Here is a 20,088-nt window from a genome sequence, read left to right as displayed (position 1 = left end):
ATTATAACATCTACACATCATGGTAACACCAAGTACACACCTAGGGCTTTTCATCTGTAGTTCTCAAAGGGCTTTGCAAAGAAGAGTAAACATTATTATCCTCATTTTACAGATTCGGAAATGAAGCAGAGAGAGGTTAAGGCCACAAATTTTCAAACCTGGATGTCTAAAATTAGGCACCTAAATCCATATTTACATGCTTAATAAGTAGCTCAATTTTTATTGCTGCCTGTTACTTAATGGCTGCCTCTCTAGCAATGTGTGTTCATGTTTTTGCTGTTCAAGCAACCCTAGTATCTGCATCTGTGTTTTAACGTCCTAGAGAAACATAGTACTGCTTCTACGTATAGGAGCAAAGAGTTATGGTGCATGGTCCTTAGTGATGATCTTAGGGATTGAATCAATGTGCCCAACATAAGGGATCCATTATCTCACCATCTTCTAACTACTGCTCTTTGCTACGCTAAGGGAATAGGGAAACCAAAAAACGTACCAATGAACCCAAAAGAAATCATCCTTATCCTGAGAAATACATCAAAACTAAAATTGACATGGGGCCTTACTGTAATTTTTATTAATTATAGGTATTGCGGTCGTGACTAAGAGCTTCCACCATGGACCAGCATCCCAGTGCGTCAGGTGTAATACAAAAACAAACATAAAATTGGTCCCTGCCCCCCAAAAGAACTTACAATCCAGGTATAAGACAAGAGACACAAGATTGTGTCTTCGGAGTCCCCCATCTATGAGACAGCATTGGTCAGCATATAGGCAGTGGCCTCAGCACACCAACAACCTCGCTGTTGCCAAGTTTTTTTGTAGGCATCACAGCAAAGGAGAATTTTAAGGAGGGATTTGAAGGAGAAATTTAAGAGACATGAACTTTACAGACAAGTATTTGTTTGAGAAGATGCATTTCCTGCAGTTTCTGGAGATCTCAATAGGCTACTCACCAGATTGTTTGAACAGATCACTGTCCACTACCTTGGTCATGCAGTTGAGTTTCTGCCGAACTAATTGGTTGTCAGGGATACTCTGGATAAATTTGCTGAGGAGGATGCTAGAATGCAAAGCACAAAGTAGACACCTGGTCAGTATTTTCACCCAGAAAATGCTGTTGGCATGGTTCACATAATATTACATTCACTCACTAAACAACTTAAAATAAACTGAACAGTGACCAGAATCAGCAGGTTTATACCTCTCAGATAATTAAATCTAACATTACAACAAGTTATAATGAAAATTCATCAGCCCAGGAACAGAACATATTTGTCCTTCCTTACCACTTTTAGAAAATATATATCTAACTTTCCTGCCAGAAATAAAAATAAAATGAAAGTCTCTCTAAGCAAATAGGATTTTGCAAGGGTGCTATACAACATATGAGGTGCAGCAGTGGCTGAGTAGCTAAGGTGCTTGACTACAAAATCCTGAAGGTTGTGGGTTTGAATCTCATGCTGAAAAGCCACTTCCAGTTCACCCAGCTGCAAAATGGGCACTTGACCCGTCAGGTTAGGGCAGTCAAAGGTGGTCAGACACGTTGCTGGCCACATCGCACCCTTGTGTGCCATTGGCTATGAAACTGACGTGTCTTAATCATGTCAGCCCAACAAGCCCTTGTTGTGGTAGACTTGGCCATTTTGATCACCGCAAGCATAATCTCCCAAACATATCCCCCACTTCAAGGGAGAGCATTCATTTCACTCCCAGAGTGAATTACATTCCACATACATTTGGTGTCCTCGCACTATTATTTGCAAATTATTTATATCTGAAATAAGGCTCCTGAACCGAGGCAGGGAAAGCTATTTACACTGAGGAAAAGAAATCCACTGCACTTTAAGTTTTGTGCATGAATAAATTGTTTGTATCCCTCCTGTCTGGCCTTTGTCACCCTTTGGGCCTTGGCAACCTGAGACCTAATGATCCAGGGTTTGTGGAATCATAGTCACTGGGTTTCATCCATATGGCTTTGTAGCCCTTGAATTTTCAGTTTGGAGAAAGCCTCAGAACTCAGAGGAAAATTTAGCTGAATCACGCTAATTCCTTTGGGCTGCAGCTCTAAAACCATTATGTGGCTTCCTCTAAATCCTTCCAAGGAAACGCTCACATTAAATCACGCAGCTTGTGAAACGCAATTTAATTATTAAAACTGTATGCTTTAGCACAGTTTCCAACTTCCCCCCGAAAAGATGCATATTTAGTAGGTTTAGACAACAAATATGCTTAACACAATCACCTGAGCTCAACCGGATCAAATACCAGTTTGACGTCATTTATGATGCTTGGTAAGTATTTTAAAGCTGCGCCCTGTAGAAGAAAAAACATACATGGGTTAGATTAATCCATTCATTGTAAAAGAGAACAAGCATGAGGACTTGCTGCTCAACATCACTGGAAGAGGCTCATATCGCCAGTGGTAGTATTTGGTTTGGGCAAAAGCAAAGATGCAGACACCTGCAGCGTGCTGGTTCGTGATCTAATTTAAGCCTCTGCATCTGCACCTCTGCAGATCAGAGCTAAAAGGATGCTACGTGGAAGACTTTTAGCCAGTGCCTAATTTTTGACTTTCTGGTTGTGAACACATTGCTGTCCTAGGGACTGGGTTTTTTGAAAAAATCAAAATGCATTGGACAGACAAGCAGAGAGATGAGAAATTTATTTTTACACTTTTTTTTGTTTTGTTTGTTTGTTAAAAATAAAGCCCTCCTCCTCACAGCATTGGCCTAGCCACAAGCTTAAAAAAAACTTGAAAAGAAAAAGACAATGGTGTCAGACTTTCACTCTTGTTTAGAACTCTTTGGACTGGACTGTAGCCAGCCCTTATATGGTCAGAAAGTCAGGGGGAGCTTGGACTCCACCCTTCCTTCCATCGTACACAGCCCCCATAAGAATCACAGACCCTGTGCTCAACTGCAGCTCATCTGTCCCCACTCTTAAGAGCAACTTGTTGAGACTGGTGTAAGGAGGAGCATGCGCTAGCCAACCATGTGTGTGTGGGAGGGGGTGTTTAAGGTATGCCATACCCCTTCAAAGAGGAGCAGCAAATGACTCCCCGCTGGCAGGGAGTTCCAGGAAACATTGTCTCTGATGCAGAATACACCGATGTGCTCCCTTTTGCATTGCCCCTTAGACGCACAGTTTGGCAGGTCCATGAACAATGCCAATAAGCAGCTATCTAGGCACCTATGGTTCATCACAGCAGCATCTGAGTGCCGGTGTGTGACAGCTACTGAAGGTCTCCCCAGGGTTTGCTGTAGAGCATCTGCTTTTGGTGGTGGGAACAAAAAATTCCATGCTGCAGGAAGAACGTCCCCTCATCACACAGGCATAGGAGAGGGTGGTTTTTAAATAGATCAGACATTCAAATGCGAAGGCTCTCTTATATAGAATCAAACCTTCCAGCGGAAAGTGACTAATGCATTTTGGCCAGAAGCATTATAAAGAAGAAAGCAGCAAGTAAGCCTTACTGCATGGATTCTCTGTTCCTCACTCACTCAGAAGACCCCAAGTAAAGTTCACGCAAGACAAACAAGAAAGCAGAACAAGTTAAGACACAGACAAAAGCTTGTTGGTCTTTCATTAACTTTCCTTATCTACATTTGTTACATTATTTCCATATCATTTGCTGTCTGAATCATTCATAAGCCCGGGTGTCACTGGACAAACTGTTGTCCTCCCTACGACATTGTTACTGGCTGGCTGGGTATCAGCCTCAACCCCAGAAGTGGCTGCACTTCAATGCCAAGATTTTCGCATTCATCACAGTTGTGCAAAGCTTAAAGAGCTCAGATTAATACTTGCTACACTTTGGGGGCTTTAATATTGATTACCTGTCCTCAGAATAAATGTGTACCACCATTCAAAACAGGTTTTAGACCAACCTTAATCTTGACAGCCTCCTCTAGCGGTCGGTCCATGAGGACATTGAAGGAGAAAAACAACTTGCGGATTGCATTGTTAAACTCATCCCCATTTTCGTCTTTCCCATAAAACCTGAAAAAGAGCAGGAACGTCAGTCACATTGGCTATACACACCAATCTAGGCCAGAGTGAGGAATACTGCCACAACGGCTTAAATACATTTTATCCTTCAGAGCAACCTCTTAAAGTGCTCTTTTGCTACGAAAAGTGACAGTAAAAGTGGCTGTGTGGGGTTCTACATTTATTGTATCAATGATTTCCAGATTAAATCTGTTAAATTTAACAGCAAAAAATGGGGGTGCGGGGGAGGGGGTTCCGAACCACAAACTCGGCCTGGAATCTGAGAGTCAAGCTGGGTCCTTTCTGGCTTCAACCATCACCAACTTTGACGTTTAAACATAGTTTACAAATTTTGTTGATGATGTCCGAGCCAGAAGAGAATCCAGCTCATTCTATGTTGTCTTTGAAGGTCTAAGAGGAGAAAACAGTCCTGAATGGTTGCTGAGAATCGTGCGAAGAATCGTTTGGGGCTATGAGACACACATCGCAATCTGGCACATACTATGACAGTGATGGGAATTTCCTGCATATCCTTATTTATTAAGTTTAAGTAGCTTTGCAGTCCAATGTATTAAATGCAAAGTTTATGTATTATTGTAGGCTAGGATTATATATAATCTCTCTACGGGGGGAGATGTGGTGCGAGGCTGGGAGGACTATATTGAAAAGGTGCCAGACAAAAGTGGACTTTTGGGACAATAAGTGGATTTTCTGAGGTATACCTAGGGAGAGTTTACTGCTCATTCTTCACCTCTGGTTCTGCAAAAACCCTGCCTTCTGAAACTACATCTTGAGGAGAGGTCATTGTCTGCTGATTACCTGTTCCCAGAGACTGCTGAACTGCCCAGCCTGGGTTCCAGATCTGAGACAGTTATGAACTTATAACCACAGGGAAAATGCAGTTGTGGGTTTTTGAAGGATTGACACCTTCAAGAGTCCGAGGTTGGAGTTGGCCGAGACCAAAGTTGAGCCGTTTAGTATTGTGCAGGTTCTTTAATTGTTACGTTTTCTCATTATTGCTTCTAGCTTAAGAATAAATGCGCTTGCGTAGAAAGAGCTCTGTGGTAAGATGCAACTGTGAGCCATTACTCTGCTCACAGTAAGCAAAGCGCAGATGCTGGCCTGTTTAGGCAGTCTGGCTTGCTAGGAATATCACAGTGTAGGCAGGGAACTGTGCAGCCTGAAAAAAAACCCAGTCGGGAGACAGACACAGACACAGATACACACACAGACACACACCTTTGCCCAAAAGAGGTGACAGCTGGCAGCCAGAAACTCTTAAGCTCCTGGTGGACCATGGAGGGAGAATACAGGTGCAGTTGTCCTGAACTGTGACAAATACTATTAATTATTATTAGTGTTATCTTAGTGGCTACGAGCTCTAGGCCTGGACGAGGACCTCATTGTGTGAGGCAACGTACGAAGTGATCTCAAGTAGCTGACAGTGCATTTTAACGTCTGCTGCAAAGAGCTTAATGGGAGCAGAATCAGGCATCCTCCATAATGTGCAAACATTTCCATTGAACGGATTAATATAGAAGGGGATTTTTCTCTCACCACTAAAGATTGTTTAGAGTTCCCCTTCAGGTTCTTTTAAATCAATGTGGATCTTCACAGAACCTAGCAGAAATACCCCCCAAAAGTCCCTTAAAATGAGGAAGCTTCTTAAACAAGGAAGGCATTTAAAAAACCACCACCAAGTTTAGACTCCTTATCTGCATTGCAGTATGCAGCTTATGTAAGATGTGAATGATTAGAAAGAATTTCACCCCCAAGGAACGTGTTCTAAGTTGTTTTCCCTTGTTCTGATAAATATCTCCACCCACCCACCCACACAGATCTCTCTCCAGTCCTGGATAAAAGGCAGCAATAGATGTTTTTTCTTAATAAGTAGGGGCATCCTCCGCTGGGGGAAATCGAAAGCAGGCTTCCTTAGCTAGAGCGATACCAGTCTGTACCCTCTGCGGATATTTTGCAAGTCTCGAGGGTCTGCCTCACCTCAGGTACAGCACCCGTGACTGGACAATGAATCGGAACAGATACTTCAAGGCTTTCAGGGCAGCGAACAGCAGTTCCGTCTTGCTGGAGTCATCTGCATTTCGTATGTAATAGTTCAGTACTCTGGTGAGTTTCCTTAGGAAAAGAAAAGAAGAAGAGAATAAACACAGGTGTAGATACAGGAAAAGCTAAACCAGGCTCCCTTATCCCACAAAGGGACTGCGGTCTAGTGGTTAGAGAGCTAGGGACCGGGAGTAAGAGCCTCTGGATTCTAGTCACAGCTCTGCCACTGAGTCACTCTGGGACCTTGGGCAACTCACATGGGAGCAGATTTTCAAAAGTGCTCAGCACCCAGCAGCTCCCAGAATCTGGCCCCACATGTGAGTGCTAAGTCCTTTTGAAAACTCTAACTTTGTGGCCTGTTTTTTCAAAGTGTTGAGCCTGGGCAGCTTTAATTAAGGATTTGGGAAGCCCATTAATTCTGAGAATCTTAGAACCTGAAAACCAGATTCTTAGCTTCTGTGGACATCAGTTTACCTACATGTACAAAGGGGTAATGGCCCCTTTAATAGAAGAGCGGGGTTAATTTATAAAGTGCTTTGAGATCCTTGGACAGAAGGTGTATAAGTGCATCTTTACTATTTAGTCTCTGGTCCCTGTCTAGGTAGAAGTTCAAGATCTCATAGCACTGGGAAGGATAATGTTCAAGCAAACATCTTTTCCTCCTCATTAACCAAGCTCTGAGCAACCCAGAATGTATGTGAGGGATTGCTGAATACACAGCAGCCCCTGCCTTCGCCTACCCCACTCGCTGTACTGCCAGGATCTAGCTCGTTGTTTGTCAAACCCTTTGGCGCACAGAGCATATGGCGAGCACTGTATAATTCTCTAGTCCGCTTGGCATCATGGGGATGTCACACTGTAGAGCCAAGTGGGAAAACAAGGCAAGGTAACAACGCAGCTGAGACACAGCCCATCCATAAATCAGACCCAAAAAAAGGGTCTATTTTTAGCAAAGAGCAGCGAGGATGAAGAATCCTCCGCAAGCTGGGGGGGGGCGGGGAAATAACCCTCTGCTGACAGTGATTGTACAGCAAGTGCAGAGAAGGAGAAGGCAACCATTCAAAGGGCTTCGAGAGTTCCAGGCAATGCCAAGTCCCTTGGCAGCTGGCGAGGCAAAAGAGGTGCTAGCTTTCACAATTCCAAGAGACAGGATTACAGTTCAACAGGACACCGGGACCAGTCGCTTGACTGGCTGTTTACCAAGGTAGTGCCAATGTTTTTCTACGATTAAAATGAATTAGTTCAATCATAAATTATTTCTGCAGTAAATAATTATAATTTTCTTCTATTATCAAGATGATCTCAGGGTGGGAACACAGGGATGTACACACCCTCTCTCTTTCACCCACACATCTTAATCTCCTACACCCCATCTAGTTCTATGCAGTAGCAAGAGATCACTGTGATAGCTAGGTTTGTGGTTACTGATACTTACACATAAGCCAGGGTGGTGCTGAAGTGCTTGTAAATATAAGTTTCAAGTACAGGGTTAAAATGCTGGAACTTGATGTCTCCGATAAGAGAAATAATAAATACCTGCCAAAAACACAAAAGGAAACAGAAGTACTGAACCGTAAGACCTTCAACTAACTGTCCTGCAATTTATTCTAATCGTGTCCCATTTTGTTTTGCCGATTGCTTGTGCTTGATCTGTTCAGCTTTAATGTTATAAATGGTGTTGCTTATCTGCTGATAATGGCCATATGGCCTTGGAGGGCGATCATGTCCTATCACAGAAATTAGACAATGTTAGGCCTACTCAATGGACAGATGGGGAACTATAACGGTAAAGCCAGCTGCCGTATGAAATAGCCCTGGTGATTTGGTAAGTGACACTTTGGTAAGTGACAGCCTCCGTATGGTAATATTTCTGTAGCAGGGGGTTAGAGAGGCACAATGCTGCTAGAAGCACTGTTTTTCAGATGAGGCTCAAAAGTGAGGTTCTGAACATCTGGAGTCATTAAATATCCCCTTGCACTTTACATCGATAGTGCTCCTAATCCTGCTACTTTGCTAAAACTGTGGCTTGAGTAATTGCACACTGCCTCCCTAAATTCCCCCTGCAGTTTCAGCTGGATAGAGTGATCTTCAGTTTCTTTTCTAAACTGTCGCATTCTGTTGCTGAGCTTTATTAAACAACTGCTTCCTTGTTCCACAGGTAAAGCAGTATCTCTACATAGACTGCAATCTCTTAGTAAAGTCTGCTGAATGTTTTACTGGGATCTTTGTATAAAATGCTCTCTTGTTGAGAGGCACTATTGCCCAATGGATAGGAACTGGACTGGGACTCAGGAGATGTTGGGTTTCTTTCCAACTCTGCCACTGACTTGCCGTGAGACCTTGTGTAATTCACTTCCTCTCCATACATCCAGTCTATTGGAAGATACTAATACTTTCTTTCTGTGTAAATTGCTTTGAGATCCACAGATGAAAAATCTTATATGTAAGTAGCTAGGCATTATGTACATGTCAATCCCTATTCTCATTATATTCAAGGAAATGGCCATGGTACATCTCATATCCTTGCCTTACATTAGCACCCAATGACTCCTGACTAGTATAAACAGCATTTAAATATAATTTCATATTTCTCATAGAGCGAGACACCAATCAACTGTCCAGTGGAAGCAATAGGAACCAGAATGAGAAGACAGGCTGAAATAAAGGTGCTTTGGGATATGCAGATAACAACCACTCACCAGTGCATCGAACACAAGGAAGTCATAGGTTTCATTGTCTGACATCTCCATCATTATGTTGAAAAGTGCATCAAGTGTGTCTTGTAAAAACTAGAGAGAGAAGATAATGGGGAAGCAGAAACAGAGGTTATTTCCATTTCAATGCTGCTCAGGAATCCTCTCTTCTAGTCCCTTTCCCCCCAGGAACTCAGGGAAAACAGAAAGGGCTTGATCCTGCCCAGCAGAGGTGTGAAAGCTGTATGTATACAAATAGGTAAAAAGGGATTAGCAGGATAGGGATTGCAGAGGAGCCGAAATGTGCACTGTGCATGCTGATACATGTCTGCCAAGCTGCTCCTTCCTAGTAGCAGAAGCAAGGTCAATAAGAAGTGAGCGCAACTCTCCAGCATGAAGATCACACTTAAGGTCATATCTGCCATGGCCTGTCCCCTTTCTATCCGGCACAGTAGTGAGCACAGGAGTGGCTGGCTGTGCAAGGGGGCTTACCCCAACTTTGCCCACACATAGCCTCTGCTTGCAGCGGAGCATGTCAACCTTGTGCTCTGTGCCAAAGGATCAAGGACAAGCCTTCCAAGCACAACATTCCTTTGGCAATCACCAGGAGTCCTGATTTTACAAACATGCTGCCTTTACTTAAGTAGCTCAGCAAGTAAGACAATTTTCAATTAACCTTCAAAGCGAACCCCCAGTTTCACAGCCCCAGTAAGCCGACATATAGATTATCCAAAGTTTAAAAAAAAAAAAAAAAAAGGTCTCAAAAAAATCAGAATTTCATTTTCCCGGAAATTCCAATTTTCAGTTAAAGTTCTCAAGCCACTCAGACTCAGGCAATAAGTTATTTGTGGCACAAACTATCTTTTTTCTTGTGTGTCTGTTTAGCACCTAGCTTAGTGGAGTCCCAATCCACGATTGGGGCCCCTAGATGCTACCGAAAATAAATAAATAATCATCAGGGTTTTCCTGTATCATATTTTGCAAGAACTTGTATTGAGTTCTCCCTACATCCCCAATCCCTCAAATAAAGTAACGTTATGAACATAATTCCCCCTAAAACTCGTTACTTTCCATGCTATCTCTGGACTTTTCAGTAACTGCACATCTGTAAATGAGCCTGCATGTTTTAAGCAAGTTAGCACACCCACTGGAATACTGAGGTCTCTGCCGATCATGCTGACCATGCCTGTCTCATTGTTCCCTGGTGCTCCCCGTCTATCTGTATCCACCTGTTGTCTCTGTCTTGTACTTGGATTGGGGCACAGACTGTCCTTTTGTTCTGTGTTTCTATAGTGTGTAGCACAGTGGGTTGTTAGTCATTATTATTATTATTGAAGAAGAAGAAGAAGTCGTCGTCGTTGTCAAAGTTAAAAAGTTAAGCACGTGTCTACATGTTTGCAAGATTGGGACTTAAATCTCCATGTACACCAACAGAAGCTGTGATCTTGTACCTTTACTATTTCTCCTCCTTCCACGTCCATTAGCTTCTTTAGGTTGTGCGCTATGTGCTGAGAGTTAGAACGCCAGTTCAACAAACCCAGCAGGTCAACTACCAAGGACAGAACAATAACAATTAGTGACAGATTGCAAAGAACACCACAGCAGATTTACCCTAGTGGCTGCAGACCAATAAAGAAATGGAAACAGTGCTTATTTTTCGCACCAGCTTATAAGAAACGAGTCATAATACTTTGTAATGGCTGTTTTGACTTTGCCAGAGTTGCCCCTGCTCTTAGAGACACACCTATGATTTAGTTGGGGATTGGTCCTGCTTTGAGCAGGGAGTTGGACTAGATGACCTCCTGAGGTCCCTTCCAACCCCGATAGTCTATGATTTTAAATCTTAGCACATGAAACATGCAATTTTGCAGACTTCTCATTTACTTAAGAGAGGACACCCATAAGCTCAGAAATCCATCATACTGAATGACTTGACTGACAAATGTTCTTACATTTACTTGAGAGTTTTCAGAATGCTTCTTAACGCTACATTTTAAGCCTCTTTTAGGAAGCGAGTTAAGCTGTGGGCTTCATTGATCACAACTCTGGACCATCCAAGGACATCAAATTCAGTGACAGATTGTAGCTGAGATTTTCAAAACAGACTAGGGGATTTAGACACACAGCCTCCATGAAAGCTACCAGTAGATGTGTGTGTAAATCCCCTAGACTGCTCTGAAGATCTCAACCACAGTCGGCAAATAAACTTGCTCACTACCTTTTAAAGAAAGAACAGGCACATAATATGCAATCAAGACATAGAAGGCCAAATTTAGTCTAAAGGAAGTCTGAGTTGGCATAATTTACACTCTCTCCACCCCAAAACCACACAGTATGTTATACTATGATTCCCTTCTACATTTAGACTCACAGTCACTTACTAATATGTGGCCTATCCCCACATATACATTTTACCCATCACCACTGATTTTGGCCGTGTCTCCAGTTGAATACCTCTAAAATGTGCAGATAACACCAAGCTGGGAGGGGTTGCAAGCACGTTAGAGGACAGGATGAGAATTAAAAATGACCGTGACAAATTAGAGAACTGAGCTGAATTCAACAAGATGCAATTCAACAGAGACAAGTACAAAACACTTCACTTAGGAAGGACAAATCAAATGCACAATGGCAAAATGGGGAATAACTGGCTAGATGGTGGCGCTGCTGAAAAGGATCTGGTAATTATAGTGGATCACAAATTGAAGACAAGTCAACCATGTGTTGCAGCCATGAAAAAAGCAAGTGTTCTGGAGTGAATTAACTGGAGTGTTATATTCCTTGGGGGAGGGATAGCTCAGTGGTTTGAACATTGACCTGCTAAACCCAGGGTTGTGAGTTCAATCCTTGAGAGGGCCATTTAGGGATCTGGGGCAAAAATTGGGGATTGGTCCTGCTGTGAGCAGGGAGTTGGACTAGATGACCTCCTGAGATCCCTTCCAACCCTGATAGTCTATGATTCTATGACATAAGAGATAATTGTCCCTGGGGTGAAACCTGGAGTACTGTGTCCACTTCTGGACACCACACTTTAGGAAAGATGTGGGAAAAAAATGGAGAGATTCCAGAGGACAGCAACAAAAATGAGCGAAGGTTAGAAACTCTGACCTATGAGGAATGGTTAAAAGAACTGGGCACGTTTAGTTTTGAGACACAACAACTGAGCGGGGAACCTGATAACAGCCTAAAAATATGTTAAGGGCTGTTATAAAAAGGACCGATCAATTGTTTGCCAAGTACACTGAAAGTAGGACAAGTAGTAATGGGTTTAATCTGCAGCAGGGGAGATTTAGGATAGATATGAGGAAAAACTTTCTAACTTCATGGGTAGTTAAGCTCTGGAATAGGCTTCCAAAGGGTGTGGCGGAATCTCCATCATTGGAGGTGTTTAAGTACAGGTTGAACAAACACCTGTCTGGGATGGTCTAGGTTGACTTGGTCCTGCCTCAGCATACAGTGCTGGACTTGACAACTTCTCGAGGGCCCTTCCAGCCCCACAATTCTATGATTCACACTGGAGGACCAGAAAAGAGTCGCTCTACTTGCTAAACCCCTAACAGGAAGGTGCAGGTTAAAGTAGCCTCCCACCTAACAGTATCTAAGAGAGTCTTCATGTAAGGGGGAGGGCCTAGTTCACCTGGCAGACAGTTCTCCCAGCACAGCATAGCGCCCACCCCACTGCTAGCGCCAGACCTACCGTTCTGGGTCAGTTTGGTGGAGCAGATGAGAGTGGCAATCTGGAAGCTGTCCTTCGTGCTGTCTTTAGTGGGCGTGAAGTTGGCCAAGTGGTGCAGGTTTTTGCCTGGGGGACCGTCCCTCTCCTCCTCCACTTTTGTGCCAGGAAGAGTTAAGTAAAATTTAGCGTCTTCCATTTTCTTGTTATCGCCCTGTTGACAGAACATAGTTGGGGGAGGGGGGATCATTTCAGATACTGCTAATACTCCATCTTGCCCCTGTCCACATAGGAGGCAGGCACTCATTAGCTACGAATACTCTCCAACACAGCAGCAGACTGCATGTTTTTTCAGCAGTTTTCACATCTGTTATGGACTGGAATTCTTTTTAAGTTGTGCATGGAAAAATCACATTCTATCCAAGGCACTTATCTGGCCTCCATTCTCAGAGTATCTGAGCACCTTGCAATCTTCTTATGGATTTATCTTCTCAACACCCCTGTGGGGTAGGAAAGTGCCATCACCCCCATTTTACACATTGGGAACTGAAGCACAGAGATACTAAGCGATTTCCCCCAAAACAGGAGCTTGTACCTGCATCTCCAAAGTTCTAGGTTAATTCCCTAACCACCGGACCAGCTTTCCTCTCTCTGTATTGTAGTTTATCTATACAGGTGAGTCGCATCATATGCGCATTTAACTAACACGAATTCAACTGTATGCGCTCCGTGGTGGTGGTGGGGAAATCAATCTAAGTTACGCAACTTCAGCTATGTGAATAATGGAGCTGAAGTCGACATACTTAGATCTACTCATCGCGGTGTCTTCACTACGGTGAGTTGACGGCTGCCCGCCAGTCCGGCAGGTAGTGTAGACAGCCTCGATGCACTGTTGAAACCTCCTGCCGAAGAGGGACAGCCTTCTGATGAGAAGGAATTCAAAGCCAGCCAAGGCTGGCTTAACAGTTTTAGGAATCGCTTCAACCTCATAAATGTGCAGACTACAGGTGAAGCTGCATCTGCCAATGAAGAGGCAACAAAAGCTTATCCCGAACAATTAAAGAACATCATAGAAGAAAAGGGCTATCTTCCCAAACAAGTTTTTAATGCTGATGGGACTGGGCTCTTCTGGAAAAAAAATGCCCAACCTCACTTACACTTCAAAATCAGAAAGACACGCCCCTGGCTTCAAAGACAGTGTGCCTGTGTTGTTTTGTGGCAATGTGGCTGGGCATTTAATAAATGCTGGGCTTGCTCTATAGGGCTGCAAATCACCGTGCCCTAAAAGGCAAAAACAAAAATCTCCTGCCTGCGTTCTGGCAATCAAATAAAAAGGCTTGGGTGACGGCAGCATTATTTCTGGATGGGTTCCACAAGTGTTTCTTTCCGGAGGACAAGCGGTACCTCGAAGAGAAAGGACTTGACTTTAAAGTGCTCCTGGCCGTAGACAATGCTCCTGGCCACCCTGCGGCACTCCAGTTTGCGATTTAAGGGATTTTCAAGGGTAATTTTGACTATACACAACTTTCGCCTTACGCGCTGACTTTAGAACCTAACCCCTGCGTAAGATGCGACTCCACTGTAGATATTCTCAGGAATACAGGAACCGTCATACCTGAACAGACCAGTGGCCCATCCAGTCCAGTGCCCCATCTCTGACAGTGGCCAGTACCAGATGCTTCAGATGAAGGATCAAGAAGCCCATAATGGAATAGCCTGCCCACCTGGGAAACCTTCCCAAGGCTTCAGGTAGTTTTGTTTACACCCTGAAATACAAGTTTCTCTCTCTCTGATCCATGGTATCATTAGATAGGATAAAATGTAAGTTGACATGGTAGTACTGCACTTCATAGATGTACTGTAGTTATACTACGTTATAAAACGGTAATGACATCCGGGTACTGGGAGATTTCACTCCATGAGTCACTATTAAATTTCTGCTGGAGGGTAGGAAACAACTGCCACTTTGTCAGTGCAGATTATAATGTGCAGATTAGTGAGGTTTTACTGTCACTCTAGTACACTTGTGGTTCTCTGCAGTGGTTAACTTTGTTATTGTGACTGAAAACACTCTCCACCCCCTTGTCAAAGGCAGCTCCTTCTAAAGGCAGAAAGGGAAAAGACGTGACTCCATGCCATTTCTCTACAGGCTGTCTGGGTTACGGAGCCAAATATAGCAAACAAGTAAAATGGATTCACAAGCTACTACAAGAATGTATCAGACCTGTGTCAAAGTGATCAGAGATCCACCCAGTGCAACCTTATTTAATGGTGACATATTCTGACCACAAATTAGTGCATCACTGGTTCTCAGACTCAAGCGGTTAACAGGTTGAAAGCATCTTTGCATTGGTGAGTAAAGTAGGGCTTGTGTTACCAGGAGACAACACACACGGCTGGGAAAGATGTTTCAGCTAGTACAAGGATTGCACAACCAAGGGGTTTTTTCCCCCAAACTACCTTGTAAATGACTAAATTGTGTTTGCCATCCTGCAGAGTCGTTCCATCCACATTCATCAGTTTCACAAAGGCCACCCCGAAAGCTCTCTCCGATTTATCCCTGGCTGCAAAGAGAAAGAACATAACCTTCATTAAAAGGGACCTCTAGTCTGTCTCCTGGATCATCTCCCAGCTCCCAACCCATGGGAAGGTTCCTTTTTTACTTGCTGCTACTAAGGAACAAAGCAAGAGTAATAACTTCTGGTTAAAAAGCACAATTTCATTGCAACACATCTCAAGGCACAATAGACCATTTTTACAATAAGATGGGAACACTTCCTTGTTAATGCCTCATTATATCCAAATTTTCAATGGCTAGATGCAAGAAGAAATGCACTGCAATTTGCATCCCTACATAGGGGCATGCAATTCTGCACAGAGGTTTAGGCTGACATTTTCCAAAGATGCCTAATTTTAATGATAATTGAGCATTCAAATCACTTAGGCAGTTTTGCGAATCACAGCCTTAAATGTTAATGCATTTGTTATTTGCATTCCAATAGCTAGGAGTTCTGGTCATAGCCCATGGCCCCATTTTGCTAGGCACTGTACAAATACAGAACAAAGAGATGGTCTCTGCCCCAAGGAGCTTATAATCACTTGTACATGTAATCAGAGGAATTGTGAATGCAAATGCATGCGTTTCTGAACTCGTACCTACTGCCTCTATTTTTGCAAATCTGGCACCACATCTTGCATTTAACTCTATGGATTTGTGTCTGTGACAGACTGGTAAATAGGAAACCCTGCATCAGCACTCTGTTCACAACGGCTCCAATCAGGCATAGCAGATTGGAGCTGATGAGGCAGACCTATGCCTAATTTGTGGGTGGGGCAGGGCAGAAAGGCTAACGAAGCCATTAGCCAGAGCCCACAAATAGGCACAGGAAGGAAGTGAAAAGGGGGAAAGCAGGCAGTGCGAGGTAAAAGCTTTAGTTACACTGTGAAGGTAGTGGGACTCCATTATAAATAAACTGCACAGGATGCTGAACCAGCACAAAGGTCTCTGCGTGGTTTGTTGACCAAGACAGAAGCAGGACCAAGGAGGCCCTGTTACAGTGTCTTACTGCCCTTTTTGGATCAGTTTCTCAGGCTATAATCTGATCTAATGGGGCCGCCCACAGCTCTGAAATAGCTTCATGAGATATCTGGATATTTAACTTTCTTATTAGCCTCTCATGAACTTGATCTAAAGTCCTCCTGCAACGAGGCCATCAAGACCTGAGTCACAGCGCATTCCAGCACTGACTTTTGTAAAGGACTTAAAAATAAAAGGAGTAGTTCAGCTCCTCTGCATGAAGAGCAGGCAGTCCTATTTCCCATTTTTATAGACAAAGCCATTTTAAGGTTCAAATAACTGTTTCTCCCCATTTGCATGCGTCATTCCCATTTCCTGTTTCCAATCAGTAAGTGGGAAATGCCGAAACACACCAAGAAAGGCTGCGGCCGCAGGATTTCCAACCAGAATCAGAAGCAAAAGTGCCAGAAATCCAGTGGGAAAAGCCTGTTTTCTTAGAATAGCAGCCCAGTTTTGCTCACCCGTTATGTTGAGGGGGCTCATCAGAAAGCATTCCCTTGCTGGTCCATGCCAATCCCAAACTCTGAACCATCCCCTTCCCAGTAGACAAGAAGTTAGGAGGAAGGCCAAATGCTGGCTCCATCTTTGCGGGACGCTCAGAAACATATCTAGGCTATAAAGTGCACAATATACATGGGGGGGGTGGGGGGAAGAAAACCTCCCTGATCTCCGCTCCAAGCACTTACATTCCTGTGATGATCGGTGGCGGAAAGTAAACCTCAGATGGCAACGACTGACCTCTTCAATTGCAATAGACACCTGAACATTACGGTTAGGGGTCAAATAGAACAACAATTAGGGCTTATCATATGCCTCTTATTAGGAGGAACACAAAATATTTTACCAACACTAACAAAGCAAGTCTCATAACATGCCCCAATCCCTCACACCAAAGCCTTACAACCATTTTGCAAAAGGGGGAAAGTATAGCTAGAGAGATGAAGTACGCAATGTAACACATCAGTGGAAAAGTCAGAAAGAGAATCCAGGAGTTCTTGTCCCTGGCCCTACATTTGAAAACCCACCTCTACTTCTGTTTAAGATCTTCAAAGGATCACAGGGAATTCAATAAGAAAATGCCATTGAAACTGAATGAAATTTGAGTGTTGAACTCCCGTAGGCCCTTTTCAAAACATTACCCCCTCATCCTCTTTGCATCATCTTCATGAAAACATTTGCTAAAGCTGTTCAGCCCTGAATCCATTGGTATCTAGGTATTTAAATTACTTTGTGTGTCCGCGCGCGTGTGCAGATATACACACATGCACAAACATATGTGCATTTGTACTTTGGTTACTGGGAAAGCTCTTCTCAGATGCAGCATCTTATAGAAGTACAGGTGGCCAGCTGGCTTGGCCAGAGTTATGCAATCAGAGCCTCAATAACGTCTGGAATCCAGGACCCTCTCTCTCTTCCATCACGAAAAATGTTTAGGAACTAAATGGAAGGGCCTTTTGAGGTTTTATTTTACCAGGATTCCAAGTGCAGAAAAGCAGGTCTGTTCTTTCCATTTCAGAGACACCCTCCCAACCCTGTCCAATTCAGATTAGCAGTTAAACCCTTTAGTTATCCCAAAGATACTCTGCTCTGTTTACAGCAAGGGTGCGGACGGTTTTTCGAAGCACACCATAGATCCAGTGATGATACCTTTTCTGCAGCTGAAAGTGGACCAGAGTCCTGTTTGCTGAAAAACCAGACAACAGTGTCTCTCTAGACGACATAGAACAACATGAAAAGGAGTACTTGTGAGACTAACAAATTTATTTGAGCATAAGCTTTCGTGAGCTACAGCTCACTTCACTAAGGTGCCACAAGTACTCCTTTTCTTTTTGTGAATACAGACTAATACGGCTGCTACTCTGAAACCTGAAATAGGACAACATGCTACTCTACATGTCCTCTGCTGATTCAAGGTTTGTTGATTTGGCTTATTCTTTAGGCTCCATGTGAAGGGAGGAGGACTGTAAAATGCACACACTCACCTTTACAGTTTCATACCAACAAGGCTGCTTGACTTGATAGTAAACAACGGACTTGTATTCGGAGATCCCTTCATAACCCGCACCTGGATGGATAGCTTTCTTTGGGGGAAAAAGACAAGCAGAAGTAAAGACAAAAAGTCAGGAAAAAATACCTCGGGTAAAATTTTCAAAAGCCTCTAAGTGACTTAGGAGCCTAAGTCCCATTTCAAAAGTGACTTAGGCACTTAGGAGCCTAAATCACTTTGAAAATGGGACTTAGCCATCTAAGTCATTTTGGTGCTTTTTGAACATTTGACTCGTAACCTTCAAAGATTTCCTTACATCAATATTAATGTGTAAATTCAGTAGGACAGAATCCTAAAATTCATTGTATAAAAGACTGGAATAATCTAGGGTTATACAGAGCTAGGGTTATACTAAAGCTCAGCATGCAGGCCTCTGTGAGACACCCGTTTATTTTGGTAAATTACTGCCAAGACTACAATCTAGTCACCAGCCGCCAAGGTATGCAACCTTAAGCTGTGCTCCAGCATTTGAGTTTCCTACGTGACTAACTGAACCTTAACGCTCAAGTTTGGGGGAAGAAAAATAAAAGTAGTAGAGGTAAGAACAGAACCCAGGAGTCCTGATTCCCAGAACCATGTTCTAACCACTGCACTCACTGTACCTATATCCTATGCCTCCAATTGATGTTTGAGGTGGAAAAGACCCATTATGTCATCTAATCCATCCTTCAACCAACGCAGGCGTGTCCATTACATTTTCTATTGCTTTTCCCAGCAGTGCAGTCACAGAGGTCCCCTAGAATTACCTTAACTGAACAGTCACACGGTCCTTGCACATAGGATCTCCATTAAGGGCCATCTCAGCTGGAGATCCTGCAGCAGACCACTACGTGCACAAAGCAACATCTTTATCACCCACCAGCCAAGCAGGTCCACCCTACCTCCAAGAGGTTGCCATCTTCATCATGCACAGACATGGTGACCTCTACATTCTTGGGAGTCTTCTTCTTCCCTTTGTCAAACTCCCCTTGTATCAGAGTGATGTAGATGTCGTTTCGAACATCACCTAAAATGTTAAGAGACTCCTGGTGAGCCGCTTTTCACGGACAGCCAGCTGGGGGAAGTTACGGGGTTAACATTTCACACCCTCACCTGGGACTTTGACCATGTTATTTCACATCCTTGAATGATACCAAGGGAGCTCTAGATTGAACCACTAGTCTCATCTTCACCTCAGTTTTTGGGTCAGACTCTACCATGTACCGATCTTCTTGCTAATAATTCTTACGTGAATGACTTCCACACTACCCCTCTCTTTATGACCACATATGGACTCATGAATAAAAGACAAGGGAGCTTCATATTCCATTATGCCATGACCAAGTTTGTACCTTTTGTATTTCTCTTTCCTATCTGCCAGGATGAATTCCTCCCTATGTGAATTCAATAGAACAGGTGGGGGGAAATGTCATGATGAAAAATGGCTTTTTGATTAAATGGAAACGTTCTTACAAAAAATTCCATTCATTGACATTTTTCAGGTTTCCTTAAATAAAATATAACAGAACAAAACTGAAAATTTTCAAAGTTTTCACTTCTTGGATGAAATTCCAAAATCTGGTTGAAAGTTTTGACAAAACAGGAAAATGTTAAACTTCTTTGAATATTTAGTGGAAATCAACACACACTTTTCAACCAACTACGGAACAAAGCTCTGCACAACAGGTAAATTTAGGATTTCTGTGTCTATCTACGTCCTTCACAAGCATGGTAGCAAGTCAGAGTTTCTGTTCATGAAGATAAGATACCTACCAGGTAGAATAATCTCAGGGAATCCCATTTTGCGAGCCACTGCAGTCGATCTGTCGACAAGATGAGAAAAATCCTTCTGAACCTGGGCTAAGTCTCCAGGTAACAGCTTCAGGGAGACCCAGAGGCCTAAGAAAAAAATATGGTACTTAATAAACGTTTACTGATACAAGTGCAATGTCTCTAGTATGACCATGAACCCTGGGCTTAAGGAGAGAAAACTAATGACTATTTTCTTGTTTGATATATATAACGTAGTATCCCAAACACACAGGTAAAATATGCAACCCCAAGTTTCCAC

The 20,088-nt window shown here is 43.2% G+C and overlaps 1 protein-coding gene across 3 annotated transcripts in view; it reads right to left on the bottom strand.

The window, feature by feature from the left end:
• DOCK5 (dedicator of cytokinesis 5) overlaps positions 1–20,088 on the bottom strand; it is a 135,890-nt gene that overhangs the window by 52,285 nt on the left and 63,517 nt on the right. For all 3 annotated transcript variants that reach the window (XR_006277089.1, XM_038384661.2, XM_043502956.1), the window contains exons 13-25: positions 19,791–19,916; positions 18,920–19,044; positions 17,974–18,072; positions 16,678–16,750; positions 14,875–14,978; positions 12,439–12,628; positions 10,193–10,290; positions 8,748–8,837; positions 7,484–7,584; positions 5,986–6,120; positions 3,888–3,999; positions 2,243–2,313; positions 954–1,060 (exon numbers count right to left, since the gene is read on the bottom strand). Coding sequence is in view for 2 of the 3 variants with exons in the window: in XM_038384661.2 (XP_038240589.1) it covers positions 954–1,060; positions 2,243–2,313; positions 3,888–3,999; positions 5,986–6,120; positions 7,484–7,584; positions 8,748–8,837; positions 10,193–10,290; positions 12,439–12,628; positions 14,875–14,978; positions 16,678–16,750; positions 17,974–18,072; positions 18,920–19,044; positions 19,791–19,916 (1,431 nt within the window). In the remaining variant the exon portion in view is untranslated. The remainder of the gene's footprint in view (positions 1–953; positions 1,061–2,242; positions 2,314–3,887; positions 4,000–5,985; positions 6,121–7,483; positions 7,585–8,747; positions 8,838–10,192; positions 10,291–12,438; positions 12,629–14,874; positions 14,979–16,677; positions 16,751–17,973; positions 18,073–18,919; positions 19,045–19,790; positions 19,917–20,088) is intronic.

Source organism: Dermochelys coriacea, chromosome 26 (assembly GCF_009764565.3).
Source record: "Dermochelys coriacea isolate rDerCor1 chromosome 26, rDerCor1.pri.v4, whole genome shotgun sequence".
Lineage (NCBI taxonomy): Eukaryota > Metazoa > Chordata > Testudines > Dermochelyidae > Dermochelys > Dermochelys coriacea.
The sequence above is the reverse complement of the archived record's forward strand: the minus strand, read 5'-3'. Positions and strand labels throughout refer to the sequence as shown.